We start from the raw sequence: 21,896 nt of genomic DNA on the forward strand, positions 1-21,896 counted from the left end.
AAGGAAAAATACATACAGTACTTATAAATAATAATCTTTGCTTTTGATACAGTACCTCTCACATCGGAAGGATATCTTAAAGACCTTCACAATATTCACTCTTAAAGTGTAGTGACAGTGTATTTTGCAAGTGGTAGATAACTTGATTCCTAATTTCAAAGATAGTGTACCAGATTACTCTTATAGAAAGCACAACACTTATACAGTCTCCAAATCCAAACTTAAAATAACGCACAGCACGATAATTTACTTAAAGCACAGTTCTGGACTCTAACCTTTAATAATACATTTTTATGAAACTTCTTTTAGTGTTTAAACAACTGCCTAGAAGCTGCAACACTGTTACACTCTGGAATATTTGTTCACTGAATTCAGTTGACCATAGCGAGTTTATTAGCAGAAAAAAAACTGCTTCCAGTGGAATGTAGTCAGTTAGACATATCACACTAGGATTATTTGGTATTCTATTTAAGCTATGATAAATATGTTTTTTTAACACAAATTATAAGTAATTTTAGGATAAAATAGAGACGTTATAGTTACAAGAGGATTGAAGACAATCATAGCACCCTACTGTTGCCCACCTAAAAGCAACTAACTAACACTAAACAGAATTGAAACCTGGGCTTTCCCAGTCTCTTTGGCTCGGTTTCTGACTTTGCCAAACATTGACCCTTCAGCAAGTTTTAACAATCTGTTTTTAGAGTGATAAAAGAGGAGAAAAGCTCAGCTACGTGATGCAGCTAGTAAATTTATTAACCTGGTATCTAGCTATTCTGGAGCTCACATGAATTGATTGTCTTGCTATTTGGCAATTAACCTTTTATCTGCATTGCATATCAATTGTGATCCAAGCATAATTAAAGTGTGGTATTTCTTATCAGACTTTTACCAAGGCTTAACTATTATCAGAGATAATAGTGGCATATAATAGTCTATAATTAAATCATAAATGATAACAAATATACAGGATTGAAAATGTTAGCACAAATATTGAGGTCACAGAAGAGAAAAAGGGGAGAGGTGAGCCCCATTTTCGCCACTTCAACTCTCCCTCCCACTCGCACCTCTCCATCCACGGTCTCCTATACTGTTCCAATGAGCCACAGTACAAGCTCGAGGAACAGCGCCTCATTTATCTGCCGGGAACCTTACAGCCCTCTGGCCTCGATATTGATATCAACAATGTCGGACCATAACAGCTCACCTTCCCCCTCCCCCTCTTCTGTGACCATTACCACATCATCTGGGTCCCAGACACACCTTTTCTCTCAGTTCTGACGAAGGGTCGTGGACCCAAAACGTTGACTCACTTTCCTTTCTCCATAGATGCTGCCTGACCTGCTGAGTTTTCCCAGCTCTCTCTGTTTTTGTTTCAGATTCCAGCATCTGTAGTAATTTATGTTTTGTACACCTTTTCTCTCTCTGGTCTGTCTATTTTGTTGCAACCCCCGTCCTTTTTTACATCATTAACACTTCTTTAACCCATCATCCCCTGTCCTCTACCCCATTTTCTCCTTTGTCTTCCTTGCCTTGCCTCCCCCCTCTCTGTTAGCCCTTAAAAGCCTCTCCCTCCCAACATGCCCCAGTTCTGACAAAGGGTGGACCCAAAATGTTGACTCGCTTTCCTTTCTCCATAGATGCTGCCTAACCTGCTGAGCATTCCCAGTGACTTCTGTTTTTGTTGAAGAGATATGGTATCCAGTTACTGACTACAGAATCCATCTTATATAATCACAGCTGATGAGTGCCAAAGACCCTCCCCAATTTAATATATTATAATAATCCTTGCATTTCATTTAGCACCTTATCATTTTGTTGTAATGTCTCAAAGTGCTTCACATGATTTACTGTTGAGTCTGATGATCATGTATTTTGTAGGGTGTTGCATTCAGTTGCTAGACATTAAGCTCTTCGTTCTAGACATTTTTATTTAATTATTAAACCATAATTTTCTGTCACGATAGTAGCAGAAACCAGAACTAGAACTGATTTTGTACTGAAATCTCATAGATGATGCATTGTCTAGTAGTGTATGCTATTTTAGGAAAATAATAATTGTTACAATAGAGAACTGCTCCATGCTCCCATAAAACATAAACCACATGAAACATTTGCTTGAGTTTCACTAAAATACTTCATTGTTAACTGAACCCTTTGATCTTCAAATGCAATGATTATTATTGTTACATCTTGGGTAACAGTAAGGTGCAGCTTACTGCAAGACAGGAAGATGTTGAGGAATTCAGCTGATGCCAAATCATGAGTGAATCATGTGTAGTTGATTAATATAATCCAAACCTAGAGATGAGCTACTGGATTGAAACACATTCTGTTAACAGCAGGAGGCTGCTGGTGATAGATGGTAAGAGTCTGAATCACAGAATTTGAATTGCAATGATATGAGACTTGATACGACTATAAGCTACAAGGAAATAGTACAGGTGGAATCCTGTAGCTCAGTGGTTAGAGCACTCGCCTCGCAAGCGAGAGACCTGGGTTCGATTCTCGGCAGAGCGAAACTTTGGGCAAGTTTCCTTACTCCAGACGCCTGATAATAATTCCTCAAGAAAAAAACCAATAATAAATTGGTAACGTCAATCCACGACTGTTTGTGGGACACTGCTGTGTGCAATTGGCTAACGTATTTCACCCACAAATGTATGCAGTCAATTCACTTTATAGTATATTCTGTGAAGTGCTTTGAGACGTCTAGAAGATGTGAAAAGCGCTATATCGAATGCAAGAATTATTATTATTCATTATTATGGTATATCCTGTAAATCCTAGTCATGGAACACTATCCATACATGCTGAAACTCCCATTATTACTCACAGTAGACTACGTGTAACTTTCTGTTGATAGATTTTAGCTCTCATAACCTCATCAGTAGGATTACTGATCTATCCACTTAAACTTTAACCTGCTGCGTTATACCAGCTTTAGGTTAGGTAAACTATTTACTTTTCAAAATGCTTGTAAACACACATTTTATCAAGCTTTGAAATACACCATAATAGCATTCTTTTCCCATCTCTCCAAGTTTAAATATAAATCAGTCATATCAATTTAATTCTGCCTTGCGTATCTTTCCTGTGCTTTCAAACACGTGGACGATGCTCTTCAAATTGTTCAAACAATTGTCAAACTGCATGATGTTATCACTCAAAGGTACTCTGGGCCTGGACAAAGATTCAGAGAATGTTATATAATTTACAGTGATAAAATGCTGTTTTTCTTCTCTCTCAATACTTTTGTCCTGAAGGTGTGCATATTGCCAGATTTTTACTAGGGTGACTATCCTTGTTGAGGATTATAGTAGGAAATGAAATATCCTACTATAATCCTCAACTTTATCTCAATGAATTAATAATTATACTAATCACTGCATTAGATATAGTCATATTGTCACCAAGTCTCAATTCGCTTTCCAGTATTTTTAATGTAGAATATGCTGATTGTGTATTTGTAGGCAAATGTGGCAGTCAATTTGCGCACAGCAATATCCCACAAGCAGCCATGAAGTGAATGACCAATTCTGTCTGGAGCATGGCTGACCAGGACGCAGGGAGAAACCTTCTCTTTACAATGAGTATCTTAATGTTGATCCTCTGGGGGAATAGGGAGCCAGTGGTGCTGAGCAAGAAATAATTTATTTTCAGAACCCTAATCTCCATCTGGTCTTCATAAATGGACTATTTAAATTGAAATTGTCACGGCTTTAATAGATGATAGCCTGTCCTGTGAGTTGCTCAGTAGCATGCTATACTTTTGCTTTGAAAGATCTGATACATTTGATGCATTTTTTTGTGATTTGCTTTATTCTTGGCTATTGCACATATGTAGAATAGACCTACTAATATTTGACTTATTGGTGCAAAGTTCCAGAATCAATAGAATTAATTCCTTCGACTACTCTGGTAATGGCAATGATACAGTAGTTATACTTTGCAATGTCTAATACAATTAATTCAGGAATTGTTTTTGAGCACATAACCTTTCACTGGTAATATATGTGGAGCTTGTAAATTGGTGCTTACACATCCTGGGTCAATCATCCTTTTACGAGTCTACAGCTCCTGCTGCATGATCTGAATGAAAAATGCTTCAATGAGTATCTTTATCTGTTTATTATAATAGGATCTGCGTACCACATTGATCCTGCTACAGTTGCCAATACAAAGACAAAAGCATAATTACTGCCAAATGAAAATCAGTGTTGAGGTGTTCAGCAGGCCAGAAGGTAGAGAGCAATTGCATTGATATTGTGAGCCAACAGTATTCTTTGATATGTATCATGACATCAGAACATAATAACTTGCTATATCAGTGCTTTGGTGTCTACCTTTGGGCACAATCAACTTGAATTGATTCGCTGTATGCCAGTAAGAATAAATATTTATTATATGTTGTCAAATTGTTGGGAGCCATGCATGCAATCACGAATGCACATATACCTAGGCATGTTTCATACTTCCCTGAGTCTCTTTTTTTAAAAAATGACCAGCCGTGCTCAATTTGTTGCACTCTCAGCTCTGATTCAGAAGGTTGTGTGTTCACGCTCCATGGAGTTCACATGGTCTATGCTGACACTCCAATGCGTTGCTGGGGGCACGCTCATTGCCTGCCTGTTCAAGTGGACGTTAAAGATTCCATGGCACTATTTGAAAACATAGTTTCTTCCAGTGTTCTGTCCAACAATCCCCAAATAAAAACCTATGACACGCAGTCACTACATTTTATAGTATATCCTGTGAAGCGCTTTGAGATGATCTCCCAACATGAAAGGAGCTATATCAATGAAAGGATTATCAATATGAATTTGTTTGATTTCATTTCAAAACAAACTTGAAAACGAGTGGAGCATCGCGTGCCCCACCCTTCACTACTCGCGTTCAGTGGTGTCTGCTCTAACCTCCTTCATTGCCTGTGGGCTGACAATGCGTTGATGAGCGCTTTGCTTCCAGTCTCGGCGTTCGTGTTGTGGCTGCCATCCCTGACCTGAGCCGCCCGCTCCCAAGATTCCCCATCTTTGAAAGTGCGTACAGTCACCTTCTCCCTCCCTCTGGTTCGGCGTCAGTCTTCTCGGCTGGATCTACTTGGAGCTGTACCAGATGACATGTTTAGCAATGGAATGTCAGAATTGAGTCTCTTTGGCTATCTCTAGTCTGCTCGATTATGGAAACTCCCTCCTCATCGGCCTTCCCAACTCTTCCCTTCACAAGCTGCAGATCATCCAAAACTCTGCAGCTCGTGTACACTCACGCACCAGGCTCTGTGACCCCATCGCTCCCACCCTCGCCTGACTCCAATGGCTCCCCATCCCTCAGAGGAAGGGCAGATGCCTTGGCTCTGAGGTCCCCAAGCCTTGACTCTTGCCAACTTGTAGCAAATACTTTCCAGAATGAGGTAAGCAGAATAAGTTCCTCCAAGGAGAGTCTCCCGGGGTGGGTGGAGAAAGTGATCCTGGGAGTGGAAATGTGGTCAGAAAGGTAAGCAGGTTTTGAAGGTGGGGAGGGTTGGGGTAGTACTATTGTATTCATACCCACAAGAGGTTTTAAAGGAACCAACAGCTGCCAGTATATTTAATGTGATACACTTAAGGGAACACATTTGTATCAAGAGGGAGGTAAAATGTGATATGCTGACTTTAGTAGTGTCTAGATTGCCAATAATTACTATTGTTAGCAACACGGCAGTTTTTTTTGTATGTGTGGCTCTGTCCACCAATTATGAGGTCAATTAGTTTCTGATCGTGCTGGCATTCATCATTGGCTGTTGTTCATTAATTGCATAAAATTACTAGACCGTACAGCATGGAAACAAGCCATTCGTCCAACTAGTCCGTGCCGGTGTTTATACTCTACATGAACCTTCACCCCTCCTAATCCCCTCTCCCATACCGTTCTATTCCCTTCTCCACATGGATCACAAAATGGATGTTTGTAGGACATCACTATTTTCAAATTGACTATTGGGTTTGCCTGCAAATGTAGAGTGACTACACTTTCAGTAAATCCTGGGAAGCTTTTGAGATAGTATCAAAAAGATCATCAGATAGCACTGATTTGAGGTTTCTGTTACTTGATTGGGCGCTCTATCAAATTCAAGGATTATTATTGTGTATGTGTTGCCTTCTCCCACATGTTTGAAGAGTGGAAACTTTAAATTGATGATAGAAATGTCACATGCAGATTTGTAGCAAAAAACAACCATGTTACTGCAGGTACTAAAGCGCTTCACAGGATTCATTGTAAAGTGTAGTGTCTATTTAAGTAGGTGAGTCAAGTGAGGCACTGCCTCACCTAGAATTTCAAGAGCAAGGCAAGACAGTACTGGCGCAGAAGCAAAACGATGCTGACACAGGAGCCGCTGGAACAATGTAGTACCAATTCAGAAGCCATGAGAACATGGCATTACCGGTATTGGAGCAAGGCTAGCAGGAGAGAGACTAAGACATTACGCATGTGTCAAAGGCCAATTGCCATGGTAACAAGATAACTTGGTTAGGCAATCTCAGATTATAATAATAATAACCCTTGTATTTGATATAGCGCTTTTCATGTCTTCTAGACGTCTCAAAGCTCTTCACAGAATATGCTGTAAAGTGAATTGACCACATATTTGTGGGCGAAACGCGGCAGCCAATTGCGCACAACAGTGTCCCACAAACAGTCGTGGATTGAAAATGACCAATTTATTATTGTTTTAATAATTGCTTCCCGTATCAAAAAGGTCATCAGATAGCACTGTTTCAATTCTATAATTCGGCTCTCTATCAAATGCAAGGATTATTATTGTGTATGCGTTGCCTTCTTCCACGTTTGAAGAGTAGAAACTTTAAATTGACAATAGAAATGTCACATGCAGATTTGCAGGCAAAAACAGCCATGTTACTGCAGGTACTAAAGCACTTCGCAGGATTCATTGTAAAGTATAGTAACTATTTAAGAAGATCTTAATATTTTAATCCCAATTCCCTGTCTATTCTTCATATCTCTTTAAGTACCCTTGATTTTAAAGTACTGTGCCTCCGTATCTATCTACCTTTAAGCAACTCAATCGAATCAGATTTTCCCACCTTCCAAGGCAGCATGTTCCAGATTTTTACATAAAGAAAAAAATTCAGATTTCACTTTTAACCAGTTTAGTTCTACGTTGTGGCTTTTCTTATGCCTGTAAAGTTTATGTGCTTGTTAAAATCATTAGCCGGTGCCGAAGCTCAGTAGAACTGGCCCATGTTGTGTTATAAATATAATGAGTAGCCCTTTCAATACATGTATGAAGCATTTAAAATTGTTTTTGATCCTTATGGTGCCATCAAGTCTGACTACAACAACAAAATTACATTTGTATAGTGCCTTTCAGGTCGGGAGGACATCCCAAGATAGACAAAAGTTTCGGACCCAAGCTGGGGGTCGGGGAGGGTGGAGGGTAGGGCGGGGAAGCAGGCAGATCGAAAGCACGGTCGAAGAGGAGGATCTTAAGATGGGTCTTCAAGGTGGCAAGGAAGGGGGCGAGGTGGAGGGACTGCAGGATGGAGTTCCAGATGGTGGGGGCAGAGTGGCAGAAGGTCTGCCCGCCAATAGTGGGCCGAGCAAGGCGGGGGACGTGAAGCAGGCCGGAGCCCTCTGAGCAGAGGGTGCAAGCAGGATGGTATGGGTTAGGAGGTTGCAGAGGTAGGGGGGAGCAAGACCATCGAGGGCTTTGAACTGTATCCTCTGTATGATGGGAGGCCAGTGGAGTTGGGCATGGATGGGGGTGATAGGGTCGCGGAGCCTAGTGTGGGAGAGGACATGGGCTGCAGAGTTCTGGATGATTTGCAGCCTATGGAGGGAGGAGTTGGGGAGGCCGGCAAGCAATGAGTTTGCATAGCCGAGCCTCGATGTAATGAAAGTGTGTATGAGGATTTCAGCGGCCTGCCTTGTGAGTCAGTGTGGGAGCCGGGCGATGTTGCGGAGGTGGGAAAGGTAGGGCGGTTCATGGCGCAGATGTGGGATAGAAAGGATAGTTAAGGGTCAAACAAGATGCCAAGGTTCCGGACTGGCTTAGCAAGGTGGAATGTGCAACCATAGATGGTGGTGCTATCAGCGCCTGAGATAAGGAGGCGCTGACATTCTGTCAGGACAGCAGTGGTCCTGGAGTCAAGGGTGGAGGCAGAGAGGTAGAGTTGGGTGTCCAATTACATGTGGAAGTTGATCCCATGTCTGTGGATGATGTCACCAAGAGGAGCATATAGATATTGAAGAGGAGGGAACCAAGGACAGAGCTCTGAGGAATGCTGCACGAGATGGTGCGGGGGCTAGAGAAGAAGCCGTTTGTGGAGATGAAGTTGAGGAGGTGTGAGAGGTACGATCTGAACCAGTCAAGGACAGAGCCATGAAGTTTGAGGTGAGAGGAGAGGCGGTGGGTGGATGAGGATAGAGTGGTCGACGGTGTCAAAGGCAGCAGAGAGGTCAAGGAGGACGAGGAGGCAGACGGAGCCCTGTTCGCAGATGGACAGAATGTCATTCGTCACTTTGAACAGGGCTGTTTCTGTGCTGTGGGCGGCACGGAAACACGATTGGAGGGGTTCAAGAAGGGAGTGGCAGGAGAGGAAGGAGCGAGGCTGAGAAGCAACAACTTGTTCCAGTACCTTGGAAAGGGAAGTTGGAGATGGGGCAGTAGTTTGGAAGTAGAGATGGGTCCAGGGAGGGTTTTTTAAGAATAGAAGTGATGACAACAACAAGATTACATTTGTATAGCGCCTTTCACATCCCAAGGCGCTGGACATTGTACAGCATTTCAGACACGAGCTGGGGTCAGGGGGGGAGAAGGGAAGGGAGGGGAAGGGGGCTGGACAATGGCATGGTCGAAGAGGAGGGTCTTGAGGCGGGACTTGAAGGAGGCTAAGGAGGGGGTGAGGCGGAGTGATTGGGGGATGGAATTCCAGAAGTTGGGGGCAGAGTGGCTGAAGGCTCTCCCGTCAATGGTGGAGCGGGGGACGTGGAGCAGGCCGGAGCTGGGTGAGCGGAGGGAGCGGGTGGGTTGGTAGGGGGTTAGGAGGTAACAGAAGTAGGGTGGGGTGAGGCCATGGAGGGCTTTGTAGGAGAGGACCAGGATCTTGAGCTGGATCCTCTGAAGGATGGAGAACCAATGGAGTCGGGCGAGAACGGGGGAGATGGGGTCATGGAGCTTGGTGCGAGAGAGGACACAGGTAAGTTTTTAATGGGTTTTTTAACAGAACCAGAGGACAGGGAGAAGTTTATGATGTCAGTGAGTAGAGGGGCAAGGAGGTGGAGCTGGGAGGTAAGGAGAGGGGTAGGGATAGGGTCGAGGGAGCATTTGGTCGGTTTCATGCAGGTTATGGTGGTGATGAGAGAGGAGTGGGATACAGATTCAAAGCTGTGGAGGGAGTGATGGGTAGATGCCGGGGTAGGAGGGGAAGATGGGGAGGGGTAGCAGATGCAGCGGCAGCTGAGCAGATTCCCTCGACTTTGGATTCAAGGAAGTCCAGCATTGCCTCGCAGTTGGCATTTGAGGTGAGGATGGTTGAGGCGTGAGAGGGTGGGCGGAGGAGCCAGTTTGTGATGAAGAAGAGGAGCCTGGGGTTGTCCTTAGCCTCCAAGATTGTCTTGGAGTAGAACGACAATTTAGTGGGGGCGATGGCGGAGGAGTATGATTTGATCTGCCGGTGGACTGTTGTTTGATTTAAGCCAGGTGCGCTCAACAACAACAATTTGGATTTATATGGCACCCTCCACACCGGACAGCATCTCAGAGCGCTTCACACACCTATGCTTTAAGGGAGCGGAGGTGGTTGGTGTACCATGGTGACTTAGGTGAATAGGAGACAGTTTGGGAAGAGAGGGGAGCAAGGGAATTGAGAGTGGATGAGAGGGAGCTGTGGAGAAGAGTGACTGAGGAGGATAGCTCATTGCAGGAGGAAGCCCAGAGGGGAAGGAGTTCAGATGACTCCAAGGCAGCTGAGAGGGAAGGTGGGGGGGGAAGGGAAGATTTTTTTCCAGGGGTGGTAGGAGATGGAGGTGGGTTGGCTGACAGTGCAGAGAGGGTTTGAGGAGTTAAGAGAGGTGAATTGATGGACTGAGATCGCTCTGTCAATGATGGTGAGGTCCGAGACGTTGAGGCCCCGAGTGATCACCGGGTCGAGGGGGTGACCGCGGACGTGGGTGGCAGAGTGGATGTGGAGGGAGAGATTGAGGGAGGAGATAAGGGAGGAAAAGTCAGCAGAGGTAGAGCAGGAGGGGGTGAAGTGAAGGTTGAAGGTCTAGCGTCGATTGTAACAATTTGGTGGGGTAACTGACTATCTATAATAAGGTTCACCGTTTCCCTATTGGGTTACTTTAAGGATGATTTTGATTGGACTATAAAAAAGGCACCAATTACATCAAGTAACTGGTGCAATACAATTACCTAATTCGGGGAGGGCCTCAATGCCCATAAAAGAACGAGTGCCATGTTCTCAGGGTCGTTATTTTTACTTGATGACATCAAAAGGTGACTGTTGATGAGGAATAGTCCTTTAGGTCAGGGATTGGGTTTTTGTGCACTTTACATTAACTTCATTACAAGTGGCTGTTTGTGTGTTCAGTTTAAGTGTGATTAGTGTTTTTATTTCATAGTTGCATTTGTTGATATTTATCTTATCGTTTAAGATTTAATAGCGAGGGCTGTAGATTTCATCGTAACTACAATAAAATTCCGTTGAGTTTTCTTGACTGTGCTTTCTCAAGCTTTCTGTATAAATCAAAGAGGGTTGAGCCTACGTCACAGTCTATTTAGAATAAAATAATTCATTAATCGAGTTTCACCTAAATATAGGGATTTGCATTAATTTAGTGAGGATTCAACAGAGGCTACCCAGTACAATCTGCGAGGGGGAGCGAGCCATATCGTGGGTGTACCTATAGAGGTATAGAACTGTTTCAAGTTGGCGGCAATACCAATACGGTAGAGGACTATGTCCCAGGACTCGTTTTGTTATTCATGTCATATAATTCTTAAAAACAATCAACTTAGCTTCAATCACCACTACGGCAACACATCGCACATCCCAATAAGGTGTGTCAAAATAATTAAAAATTATAGATTTCACCCCTTCCCTCAGGCTGAATATGCTGTCAGTCAAAAATGGTGACTGGGGTGAGATACTGGAGGGGAAATCAATACCTCTCCAACTGCACCCCAGCACAACTCAAGTAGTCAAAGAAACTCCACCTGTATAACAGTACAATAAAAATTAAACGATTCAACTCTTGAACTAATCAACTATGAAGGATTTGTTTTGTCCTTCACAGGGTGAATGTAGCCAAATGAACAGATTGGAAGAGGGCAATTGCCTGTTACACTGTTAGATCTAAATTCCATGCTTTTTTCCAGTAACAAAATTGCTGTTTTGCTACTCTATTATCTAATATTGTATATTTGTCATTCACTTCACTGTGCGCATATTAACTGTTGCTTTTGCTTACAGATATCACTACAAATTACAGTATATCCTTTGAAGCGCTTTGAAACATTTTTACGACATGAAAGGCACTTTTTCAAATGCAAGGAATTTTAATATTTCTACATAATTGTAACCTGCAGGTAGATTGTACCTAACCCATCAGATCAATGTTTCAGTAGAGATACAACAAGACACATCTGGTTACCTGCAGAATGAGCAACTTACAAATCCTTCTGCAAATCTCACAGACTCCAATCTTACCCTTTACAGGCTTTAGTACAAAAAACTAGCAGACACACCATTTTAAATGCACTCAAATTTGGATTTTAATACAATATTTATACCTTTTTGTAATGAAAATAGAAATGGCAAATTCAGTGCCAAATATGTTGTTTGCAAAGTGTAAAAAGTGTACATTCAAATCTATGTAGCAGACCCAGTGTAAGAATTATTACAATTCATAGAAGTGGAAAATACAGCAATAAAATGTCATAAAAAGGTACATTGCTTCAAATATAATCTTTTAGGAACAGGACGATTTCCCTCCATTTAATTCATCTTCAACATATATACAAGTTTGAGTGTATAGTGTAAACTACCCAGTACTTCTCTGTATAAATATTATGCACAGTGAAAATATATCCTTCACAACACTCGGAATATTCTATCTGCATCTCAACATTGCCTCAGTCATCTTGAAATCTATTTTAACTTCAGGTATCAAAGGTGCATACTATATTTCATTCCCTGCAATGTGCTGGGTGAAATGGAAAATGTTAATATTCATCAATACTGACTGCCATTTGAAAACAATTCAGTATGTAACCTGGAGTCTCTCTTCTAAAACCCACTGCTGTCCAGGAAATCTAGTTGTAAAATTAAATCACCCCAAGCTGCTGGAGAACCTTTTTTTCTGCTCGCCTGTCTAGGATTCTCTGTCGGAACACAACAATGATACTAAACACTATCCCCACTAAAAACATAACTCCTTCGAACTTCCAAAACTTCAGTTCCTCCATTTCAACTGAATGACAGCTGGTAAGAGAAAAAAAACAAGAGTTATCTATCGTCAAAAAAAATCAACATTAAAAATGCTTCTCTGGGAAAAAGGTAATTTCCTACTACATTCAACCACATAAGGTGAAACAAAAATCAAAAAGCTGGGTTAGTTTGACGATTCATGTAATGGCAGGCCGTGATGCAAGGTTTCAAAGATGCATTCAATATTTTAGAAGAACACAGAAGATAAACAATACAGTTGAGTGAAACACATTTTTGTACTTCAGTGATGAAAGTGATCATAGAAGGAAGTCTATTTGAGGGATCCTCAAGAGTGAAATTTAGAATTAGCATTTGTCGGTTTAGCACCTTATGTAGGCTATTTATATCAGATGCTTTTATGAATGACGAAGATAGTCATATAAAGCAAAAATGCACCTTAGGCAAAGACCCAAATATTTGCGTTATTATTAATAATTATTTTATTACATGACTGTAACAAAGCTAGATAACCTAATTTCTATTTACTGTACTTGCATTGCTGATATCAGCAATCATTGGATTTATACAAATTCCTTTCATGATTCTAACAAACAGAATTTTAAGAATGAAGTTTACAACTAGTATAAGCAAACATACTAAAGTCACATATATTGACAGAAACCTGAAATTCCAGCAATACCAATAAAATTGTATATTTCAGTATGTTAGAATGAGATTCTGGCTCTAGCTTTATGTTTGGAGCACTCTGCAATTCTTGACATAAATACAAGGATGAGGATGATGGGTTGTTCATCTGAGCTGTAGGATGACAGGGACATATTTGAACACTCTGAACTCTCCATAGCTAGCAAGATCAAATCTATAGCCAGCAAGATCAAAAGCATAGCCCCAGGGTTAAATTATACCAAATCTTCCAAGTTGACACCACTATATTGGAAGCAAGACAGACAGGATAGGAATTGGAAAATTTGCATTTAGGTCTAATTATTAGCCAACAAGTTAACATACTGACATTTTCTTCTTCTTTATCTCTCTCCCATGAAACAAATTCATATCCACAAATATGTCCACTTAGGTTGTTAGCAATAAACTCAAACAGCTAAACAATTTGCAATTTTAAAAAAAAGTGCCAGTAAATGCAAAGAATACATTCCAAGCAGAAAATACAAACTGAACTGAAAGAACCAGGATGGTGCCTCACCTCCTGTATCTTTGGTCAGATACACACTTTATTTCTTCCACAAATCCAGTTAAAGTACATTCAATATGCATTGTCTGCAGAAAGATAAAACACAAATTAAGGATTAATATGTCAACTTTCACTGTCTAAACTTGCACATGATAATATAATAGGCTTGGAATTCAAGGAACTATACCCCAGCATAAATTATAAATCAGGAGAGAAGTAGGAGAAAAAAAAGAGAATCATCTTATGTGAAAAAAATGCTCATCTTCCACTGGTGGCCTTTTTCTTGGTACAGTGTCAGTTTGGCTCAGGAAATATAACCTTGCCTCTTCTACTGAAGATAATGATTAATGCAATAATTTGCAATAATCCTTGCATTTGATAATAACATGCTGGGGTACAATTCCAAAGTGCAAATAGTTATTTTGTTACCATGTCCAAATGGTTATTCTTTACTAATTAGAATTTCCTAACTAATTAACAGTTGGAAAGCGCAAACTTCAAATTCACTCAAATATGTTTTATTGGGAATTGTGGTACAAAATCTATTTTTTCAGCAGTGGCCAGCTGTCAAAAATAACTGCAAACTCAAACCTATTCCTCCAGGTCTGGTCATTATACTGAAATTGTTTTACTGCCAATAAATTTACATTATCTGTGTTACTAATGTCACCCTCTGGCCAGTAAATGAATTGCAATGATAACATATTAATTCTGTGATGCGCTGTTAAGTATTGGAAATGTTGCAATATTATAGAACTTACCACAGCAAACAGCAGGTAACATGTCCATTAGATAATATTAGTTCACTGAATTAATTATAAATATCTTCTTTATAGAATATATTGTGGGTGTTGTGAAGCTGGGTTTAAAGAACAACAACAAATTGCATTCATAGAATGCCTTTCATGTCCCAAGGCACTGACATTTAAAGCAATTCAATATATATTTCTATTTTTATTCTTTTATTAATTTATTATACATTAAATTTCTAATGGTGCAATTAGTCATGAAAACATGCCTACTTCCATTTTATTTATAAGCCCAAATATTATCGATGGCCACAACTATCATACAAAGTGCCAATCAATACAACAAAATTGAGGATACATTAAGAATCAGCTTGGCTCATTAGACATTCCCTTAACACCGGGTCAGAATCCAACCAATAGCATCCCAACCAAGGACCAATTTGGAAATGCTCAACAATAACTCTCCACTGAGATCTTCAGATTGTAAGGCATAGGTTAAGAAGTACACAATAAATATGAAACTTCATGTGAAGAAAGCTGGCGAGACTTGCATTGTGCTGCTTGTCTGCACCTCTTAACAAGTTGTTATAAAGCAGTAGCTTCTACCCATCAGTGTTAAAACTCACAAATACCAAATACAGGACCAAAGAAAATAACATTATTGTGAACATGCTTTCACAACTTAACGGCTAATTTAGTCCTAAAATAAATTCTGCAATAATACACTGTAGAAATGTTGTTATTCGTACAGTACCTTCTCATGATCAGAGCATTCAGTGCACTCTCTTATGATGCTATACTCATCTGTTTCCCAGCAAGGTCTTGGGCAAAGAACTTGCTGTTTAGTTAAGAAAAACAAAAACAAAACTGTAACATTTTTTTCCATGAACTAAAATGTGTCAAATGTTATTTGCAGCAGTATTTTGTAACCATGACATGCTAATGTTGAAAATAAAAAAAATTCAACAACAACTATGATTCTGCATTTCAACATCCTCTGTTTCTACGCATTTTCTGGTTTGAAAAGCATGGTTTTATATCTGACCATTCAGAGTACTTACAAGTGTTTATTTGTGATTGCGGTGGTGCTGCTTCACATAACCTAAAATGATACATACAGAAAGTTCAACTAAATATAAACACTTAGGCAAGCCGACCATTTATTTGTTTTTCTTAAGTTTTATGGAACTTGTTTTTAACTTATAAAATTGCATAACTATTATAAATTCCCGGGTGGGCAAAACCGTAGGCAAATTTCCTTATTCCACACACCTGTTTTATCTATCAAAAATTGCCTCAAAATTTGAAAACATTCACTTGGCTGCATTGTCGGCCCCCACGATGTCCCCTTCCACCCTACCCAGACTATCCACACTGCCTTCTCTCTCCGCCACTGCTCCAGCTATTCCCCCCTCCTTACATTTTTTTGCCCCCATTTCTCTCTCCTTCCTCTCAACCACAATCACCCGGATGAAGTTCACCACTGCCACCTGACCCCCTCCCCATCCAGCTGCAGGTCACTGAACTTCCCCATCTCTCCCCACTGCTGGCCAACACGGTCAACCAGTCTCTCTCCTCAGGCTGTGTTCTACAGCCCCTGAAAACCACTGTTATCACACCCCTTCTCAAAAAAACCACCCTCAATCCCTCTAATCTCTCACACTACTGTCCCATTTCCAGCCTACCCTTCCTTGCCAAAGTCCAGGAAGGCATTGTTGCAGGTCAACTTCGATCAAACCTCTCCCTCCTCGAGCTCCTGCAGTCTGGTTTTTACCCACATCATAGAGACAGCGCTTGTCAAAGTCACAAACGAAGTCCTCTCTATCTGTGACCAGGGCTCCCTCTGCCTCCTCGTCCTCCTGGATCTCTCTGCCACGTTTGACACAGTCGACCACGGCAGACCACGGAGGACCATAGGCTCTCCTCCCTCATCTACCTTAGTGGGAACGCACTTGCATGGTTCGAGTCCTACTTAACCAACCGCCCCTTCTTCTACTAATCTATATGCTCCTTCTGGGTGATGTCATCCGCAGACATGAGGTAAACATGTAGACGGATGACACACAATTCTACTTTGCCTCTTCCAGATCAACTCCAGGTCCGCCGATGTTCTATCAGCTTGTCTGGTAGACATCATGGCCTGGATGAGTGTAAACTTCCTGCAGCTGAATATGGACAAGACGGAAGCCATACTCCTTGGCTCCCGTCAATGTCTTCACTTCTGTGGATCTAAACTCCTCAACCTCCCTGGGCTCTCCCTCAGAATCATCGAACCAGTACGCAACCTAGGCATTCGGTTCCACCCCCAACTGTCCTTCGTCCTCCACATCTGGTCCCTGACTAGGACCGCTATCTTCCACCTCCGTCACATTGCCCAACTCCGACCATACCTTACCCCAAATACAGCCAAAACCCTCGGCAATGCATTTGTCACCTCCCGCCTGGATTACTCAAATGTACTCCTCGCCGGTCTCCCCAGCTCCACCAATCACAAGATCCAGCTCATTCAAAACTCTGCTGCCCGCATACTACCCGGACCAAACTCCGTACCCACATCTCACCAGTTCTGGCCAGGCTCCACTGGCTCCCCATCCCCGAACGGATTGACTTCAAGATTCTCACGCTCGTGTTCAAATCCATTCACTCACTGGCACCTCCCTACCTTTCCGACCTTCTCACTCCCCAATCCACCTCCCAGCACCTCCGCTCGACTTGCACCGGCCTCCTGCGCGTCCTTTGCACTCTCCGCCCCACCATTAGAGGTCGTGCTTTCAGTCGCTAATCCCCCAACCTCTGGAACACTCTCCCTCAATCCCTCCACCTTGCCCCCCCCCCTCTCCCCATCTGAAAACTTTCCTGTTCGACCATGCTTATAGCCTCCTCCCCTCTCCCCAGAGTTAGGCTCCGCCACTTTTAAGCACTCTGTGTGACGCTACCCTGCATGGAGGGTGCTATATAAGTGCAAGTTGTTGTTGTTTTATCAGTAAGTAGGAACCCAGTTGTTAGTCGATTGCTTTCCAGGGGGATTAATAATTTATTCCAACAAATAAATAAATAATTTGAATACTCAGTCAACATCTGTTTGTGCGACACTGCTGTGCGCAACTGGCTTCAGCATTTCGCCCAGAAAATATACAGTCAATTCACTTTACAGTATATTCTGTGAAGCACTTTGAGAATTCTCAATAATGTGATACAGCGTTACATCAAATGGAAAGATAATTATTATTATTAAATGCTTTTTTAAAAAAAATTGGGAGTACCCAGAATGGTGCATTGTATTAAACGATTTAATATGCTACCTATATTAGCTGTAGATAGGAGGAAGGTGGCACAGACCAGCTCGCCTGGCTCATCAGCAGAATTTGCAAGAGCACACAATTCTTCCCATTTGGCTTATGTTAACCCTGCAAGTCAACAGGTAGCGTGGTCCTAGTTGGACAAGCAGCAGAAAGCTTGCCAAACAATGCAATAATAATAATCCTTGCATTTGATATAGCACTTTATCATGTGCTATATCAAATGTTGTCGAGACATCTCAATAATGCTTATTTTACCTGAGTAATGTGAACATGCTCCAAAAAGTGGATAGATATGCCAATACGGACACAAACTCCAACTTCTGCCACATTTTCTCTTTTTTTGCTTCCCCAACGTGGCCTCTCAGAGATACTGCAATAAAAAGATGAATTTTTAGCAACCTCATTGGTTGAAAAAGTCAAATGTTTTTGATGTATTTGGTTAATAAAATCATCAAAAACGTTAGAAAGCTTCTTCTAGCGATACCTAGGAGTGAACTATAAAGCCGAAGCCTAAATCAGATGTTTCATATTGTCAAAGGAGCGATATCGAATGTAAGTATTATAATATTTTATCATATGGCCTTATTGTGCCATTGAGACGTTCAAAGCACTTCACAGAATATATTACCTCACGCAAGTCCTTACTCCACACACAAGCCTCTGTTTACCGAGCAGTAAGTAGGATCCCGGTTGTTTGTTGATTAGTGGATCAGTTTTCCGAGGGTAATAATCCCTTCGAAAAAATAATTTGGTCGCTCAATCCACGACTATTTATGGGCCACTGCTGTGTGCAATTGGTTGCCACGTTTTTCCCACAAAATACGATCACTCCACTTTACGGTACAGTCTATGAAGGCGGTTTGAGATGTTTCAAAGACGTGATAAGACCCTATATCAAATGCAAGAATTATTATAAACCAGAAGTAAATTACCGAAACCTTAAACTTAGATTGCATTAACCCTACATCTGACACCAATTACGGATTGTCTACCTCGTTCATTGCATCCTACGCTGTCATATGTGTCTCTCTGACTCTGACTTGGCCAGGCTCTGTGTCTCTGTCTGTCTCTCTAAGTCTCCTGTTGTCCTAGGCTGTGTCTGACTGAATCATGCTCTGTCCTAGGCTCTGTGTCTATGTCGCTCCGTCCGTCTGTCTGTCTGTTTCTCTCTCTGTCTCTCTGTTTCTCTCTCTGTGTCTGTCTGTTTCTCTCTCTGTCTGTCTCTCTCTCTCTCTGTTTCTCTCTCTCTCTGTCTCTCTCTCTCTCTCTGTCCTAGGCCCTGTGTCAGAGTCACTGTGTGTGTGTGTCTATCTATACAAGGGGACATGTACCTGTGACTGTGTGTCTCTATTGTCTGGTGTGTGTATGTGGGTATCTTTGTGTGTGTTATTGTCTGTGTATTATGTCTCTCTGATCTCTTTCCTGTCTGTGTCTCTCTCAGGTTCGAATCACCCCGGACAACGCGACCGGATCTCTGACGTCACTCACCGGAAGCGCTCCGAGGGCGGGGCGGATGCCGGCTGATGGACATCCCGCCGGACCAACCGCGTGGCTCTGAACGCCCCCCCCCCCCCCGTGAGCCAGTGACGTGGAGGCGAGCCCGGCGTGGCCAGGGGCGTGGCTAAGATGCTGAGTTGCGCGGCAGACAATGGAGCGGGTGTGGCCCCGCCCCCCCACAGGGGCTGTCAGTCACTCAGCGCTGGCTGGGCACGCGCTGCTCACGTGGGAGCTGCAATGCTCTCTACAGGGCAATGCTGGGCTTTGAGCTGCTTATTAATAATAGTGATAATTATCCTTGCATTTGATATAGAGCTTTATCACGACTTGGGGACGTCTCAAATCGCTTCACAGATTATAATAATAATCCTTGCATTTGATATAGCGCTTTTCACGTCGGGAGGACGTCCCAAAGCGCTTCACAGAATACTGTAAAGTGAATTGACTGTATATTTGTGGGCGAACGCGGCAGCCAATTGTGCACAGCAATGTCTCACAAGCAGTCGTGGATTGAAAATGACCAATTTATTATTGTTTTGTTTTTTTGGAGGGATTATTATTAGGTGTGTGGAGTAAGGAAATTTGCCCAAGGTTTCGCCCTGCCTGGAATTGAACTCAGGTCTCTCGCTTCCAAAGCGAGTGCTCTAACCACTGAGCTACAGGACTGCAACGCAGAGCGCTTGACAGTGGCGGAGCAAGACAGGACCTCCAACAATGCAGCACACTCCCACCACCTCATTGGAGTGTCAGTTTAACGATATAGACAATAGAGTCGACATGGACCCAGTGGGAATTTTTACCCACATCGGTTTACTTTCAGTACTGGCATTTTTGGGAAGAACTCAATCTTTGAACTTTGGACTGAAGAAAAAATGTTTGTTTGTGGTAGAGGTTCTAGAGATGGACAAAAAAATAGTTCTTGTGATCTTTCAGTAAAATCAATAAACGCTTACATCACGTACAAAACATGAGATAAATAGAATGATCGGGAGCAGCAGCACTGAATAAAATGACAACTCGGTTTATCACACTGTGGAGGTAAGAGCTTTGCTGCCACCGATCGTAAGGATCAAACAAGCAGCAAGTGGCACTGCAAATATGTAAACAATATTGATATCTAAATGTTTTACATTTATTATTCATAAAATATCAATAATATCAATAATTTTGCCCACAAATATACAGTCAATTCACATTACAGTCTATTCTGTGAAGGGCTCTGAGACTAGAAGACGTGAAAAGTGCTAAATCAAATGCAAGGATTATTATTATTAATGTAAATAATAACTTACGTTTTGCTTTATACTGTGATTGCTTTCTCTTTTACCATGTTCTGATTTTTTATTTTTGGGTGTTCCTATAAACATTCACAAGCAGGACAATAATAATCCTTGCGTCTTATCACAATACAATACAAATTACATTTTCATGTTGTTGAGACGTCTCAAAGCGCTTCATGCAAAATGGATTGATTGTATATTTTGTGGCCAATTTGTGTCTGCGAGTGTAAACATAGCCCCAAAACATCACCAGGATTTCTTTCATTAGCTGATCCAGAAAAATATCAGACCAGATTACATTAATTATGATTGCAGAAAATTTGGTCTTGATCATGTGGATTTTTGTACGTGAATCCGCAAACCACTGATTTCTTTAGCGAAAAATATAGATTTCTTTAGGATAAGGTTTATATCTCTTGTGCTTTGATTTTTTTTTAGTCTGTCTATGATTAGTGATAGCCTACAAACAAGCTAAATGGCAACTATAAATGCCATCATTTATATACTTCAAAACAGTGAATGAATTTGCACGACAAGAAGAATTGACTGTATGTTTTGTGAGCGAAACATAGTAGCCAATTGTGCACAGCACACAGTCGTGAATTGAGTGACCAAATTATTATTATTATGGAGGGATTATTAGCTCGGAAATGTGATCTGCCAATTGACTAACTACCTGGTCCTACTTACTGCTAGATAAACAGAGGCTTGTGAAATAAGGAAACTTGCCCAACGTTTTGCCCTGCTGGGAATTGAACCCATGTCCTCTCGCTTGCAAGGCGAGTTCTCTAACCACTAAGGTAATGGACTCCACAGAAATTTATGACACAGAAGAAGGGCATTCGGCCCATCTTGTCCATGTCGGTGCCCTCAAAGACAACCCTTTCAGATCCATTTACCTGGCCTTTCCCCATACCCCTGGAGCTGACTCTTCTTAAAGTAACTGTCTAGTTCCTTCTTGAAAGCCAATATAGATATGACACATCTCAAAACGTTTCACAGAATATACTGTAAAGTGAATTGATTATATATTTTGTGGGTGAAAGTACTAACTCACTGGTCAGTGCAAATCATTTCTCCATATTGACTCTATCAACACCCCTCATAATTTTAAAGGCCTCTATGATGTCACCCCTTAAACTTCTTCATGCCATCGAAAAAGTCCCATTTCCACCAGTCTCCACTCATCGGGCCAATCACATCATCCTAATAAATCTCCTCTGCCCCCCCTCTAACGCCTTGACGTCTTTCCTAAACTGTGGTGACCAATACTGGACACAATATTCTAACTGAGGTCCAACTAATGATTTATGTAAGTTTAGCATTACCTCAGTAACGTGAAAGCATTATCTCCAAAACAAAATGACCTCGCTGAGATAACACCAGAATTGCACTTTTGCATTTTATACATGCTGCCCTGTGATGTG

The 21,896-nt window shown here is 41.7% G+C and overlaps 1 protein-coding gene and 1 non-coding gene across 2 annotated transcripts; both read right to left on the reverse strand.

Annotated features, from left to right (window-relative positions):
* Positions 1-11,540: 11,540 nt before the first annotated feature.
* jtb (jumping translocation breakpoint) lies at positions 11,541-15,924 on the reverse strand. The gene is made up of 4 exons (XM_042346892.1): positions 15,886-15,924; positions 15,145-15,228; positions 13,654-13,727; positions 11,541-12,485 (listed from the first exon to the last, which is right to left on the reverse strand). Exons 1-4 carry the CDS (start codon positions 15,922-15,924, stop codon positions 12,329-12,331), a joined length of 354 nt encoding a protein of 117 aa, XP_042202826.1. The 3' UTR covers positions 11,541-12,328.
* A 3,859-nt stretch (positions 15,925-19,783) lies between these two features.
* On the reverse strand, positions 19,784-19,855 carry trnap-ugg. The gene has a single exon. It is a non-coding gene; the product is annotated as a tRNA-Pro (tRNA).
* Positions 19,856-21,896: the final 2,041 nt, after the last annotated feature.

This window comes from Callorhinchus milii, unplaced genomic scaffold, assembly GCF_018977255.1.
Source record: "Callorhinchus milii isolate IMCB2004 unplaced genomic scaffold, IMCB_Cmil_1.0 Scaffold1, whole genome shotgun sequence".
Classification (NCBI taxonomy): domain Eukaryota; kingdom Metazoa; phylum Chordata; class Chondrichthyes; order Chimaeriformes; family Callorhinchidae; genus Callorhinchus; species Callorhinchus milii.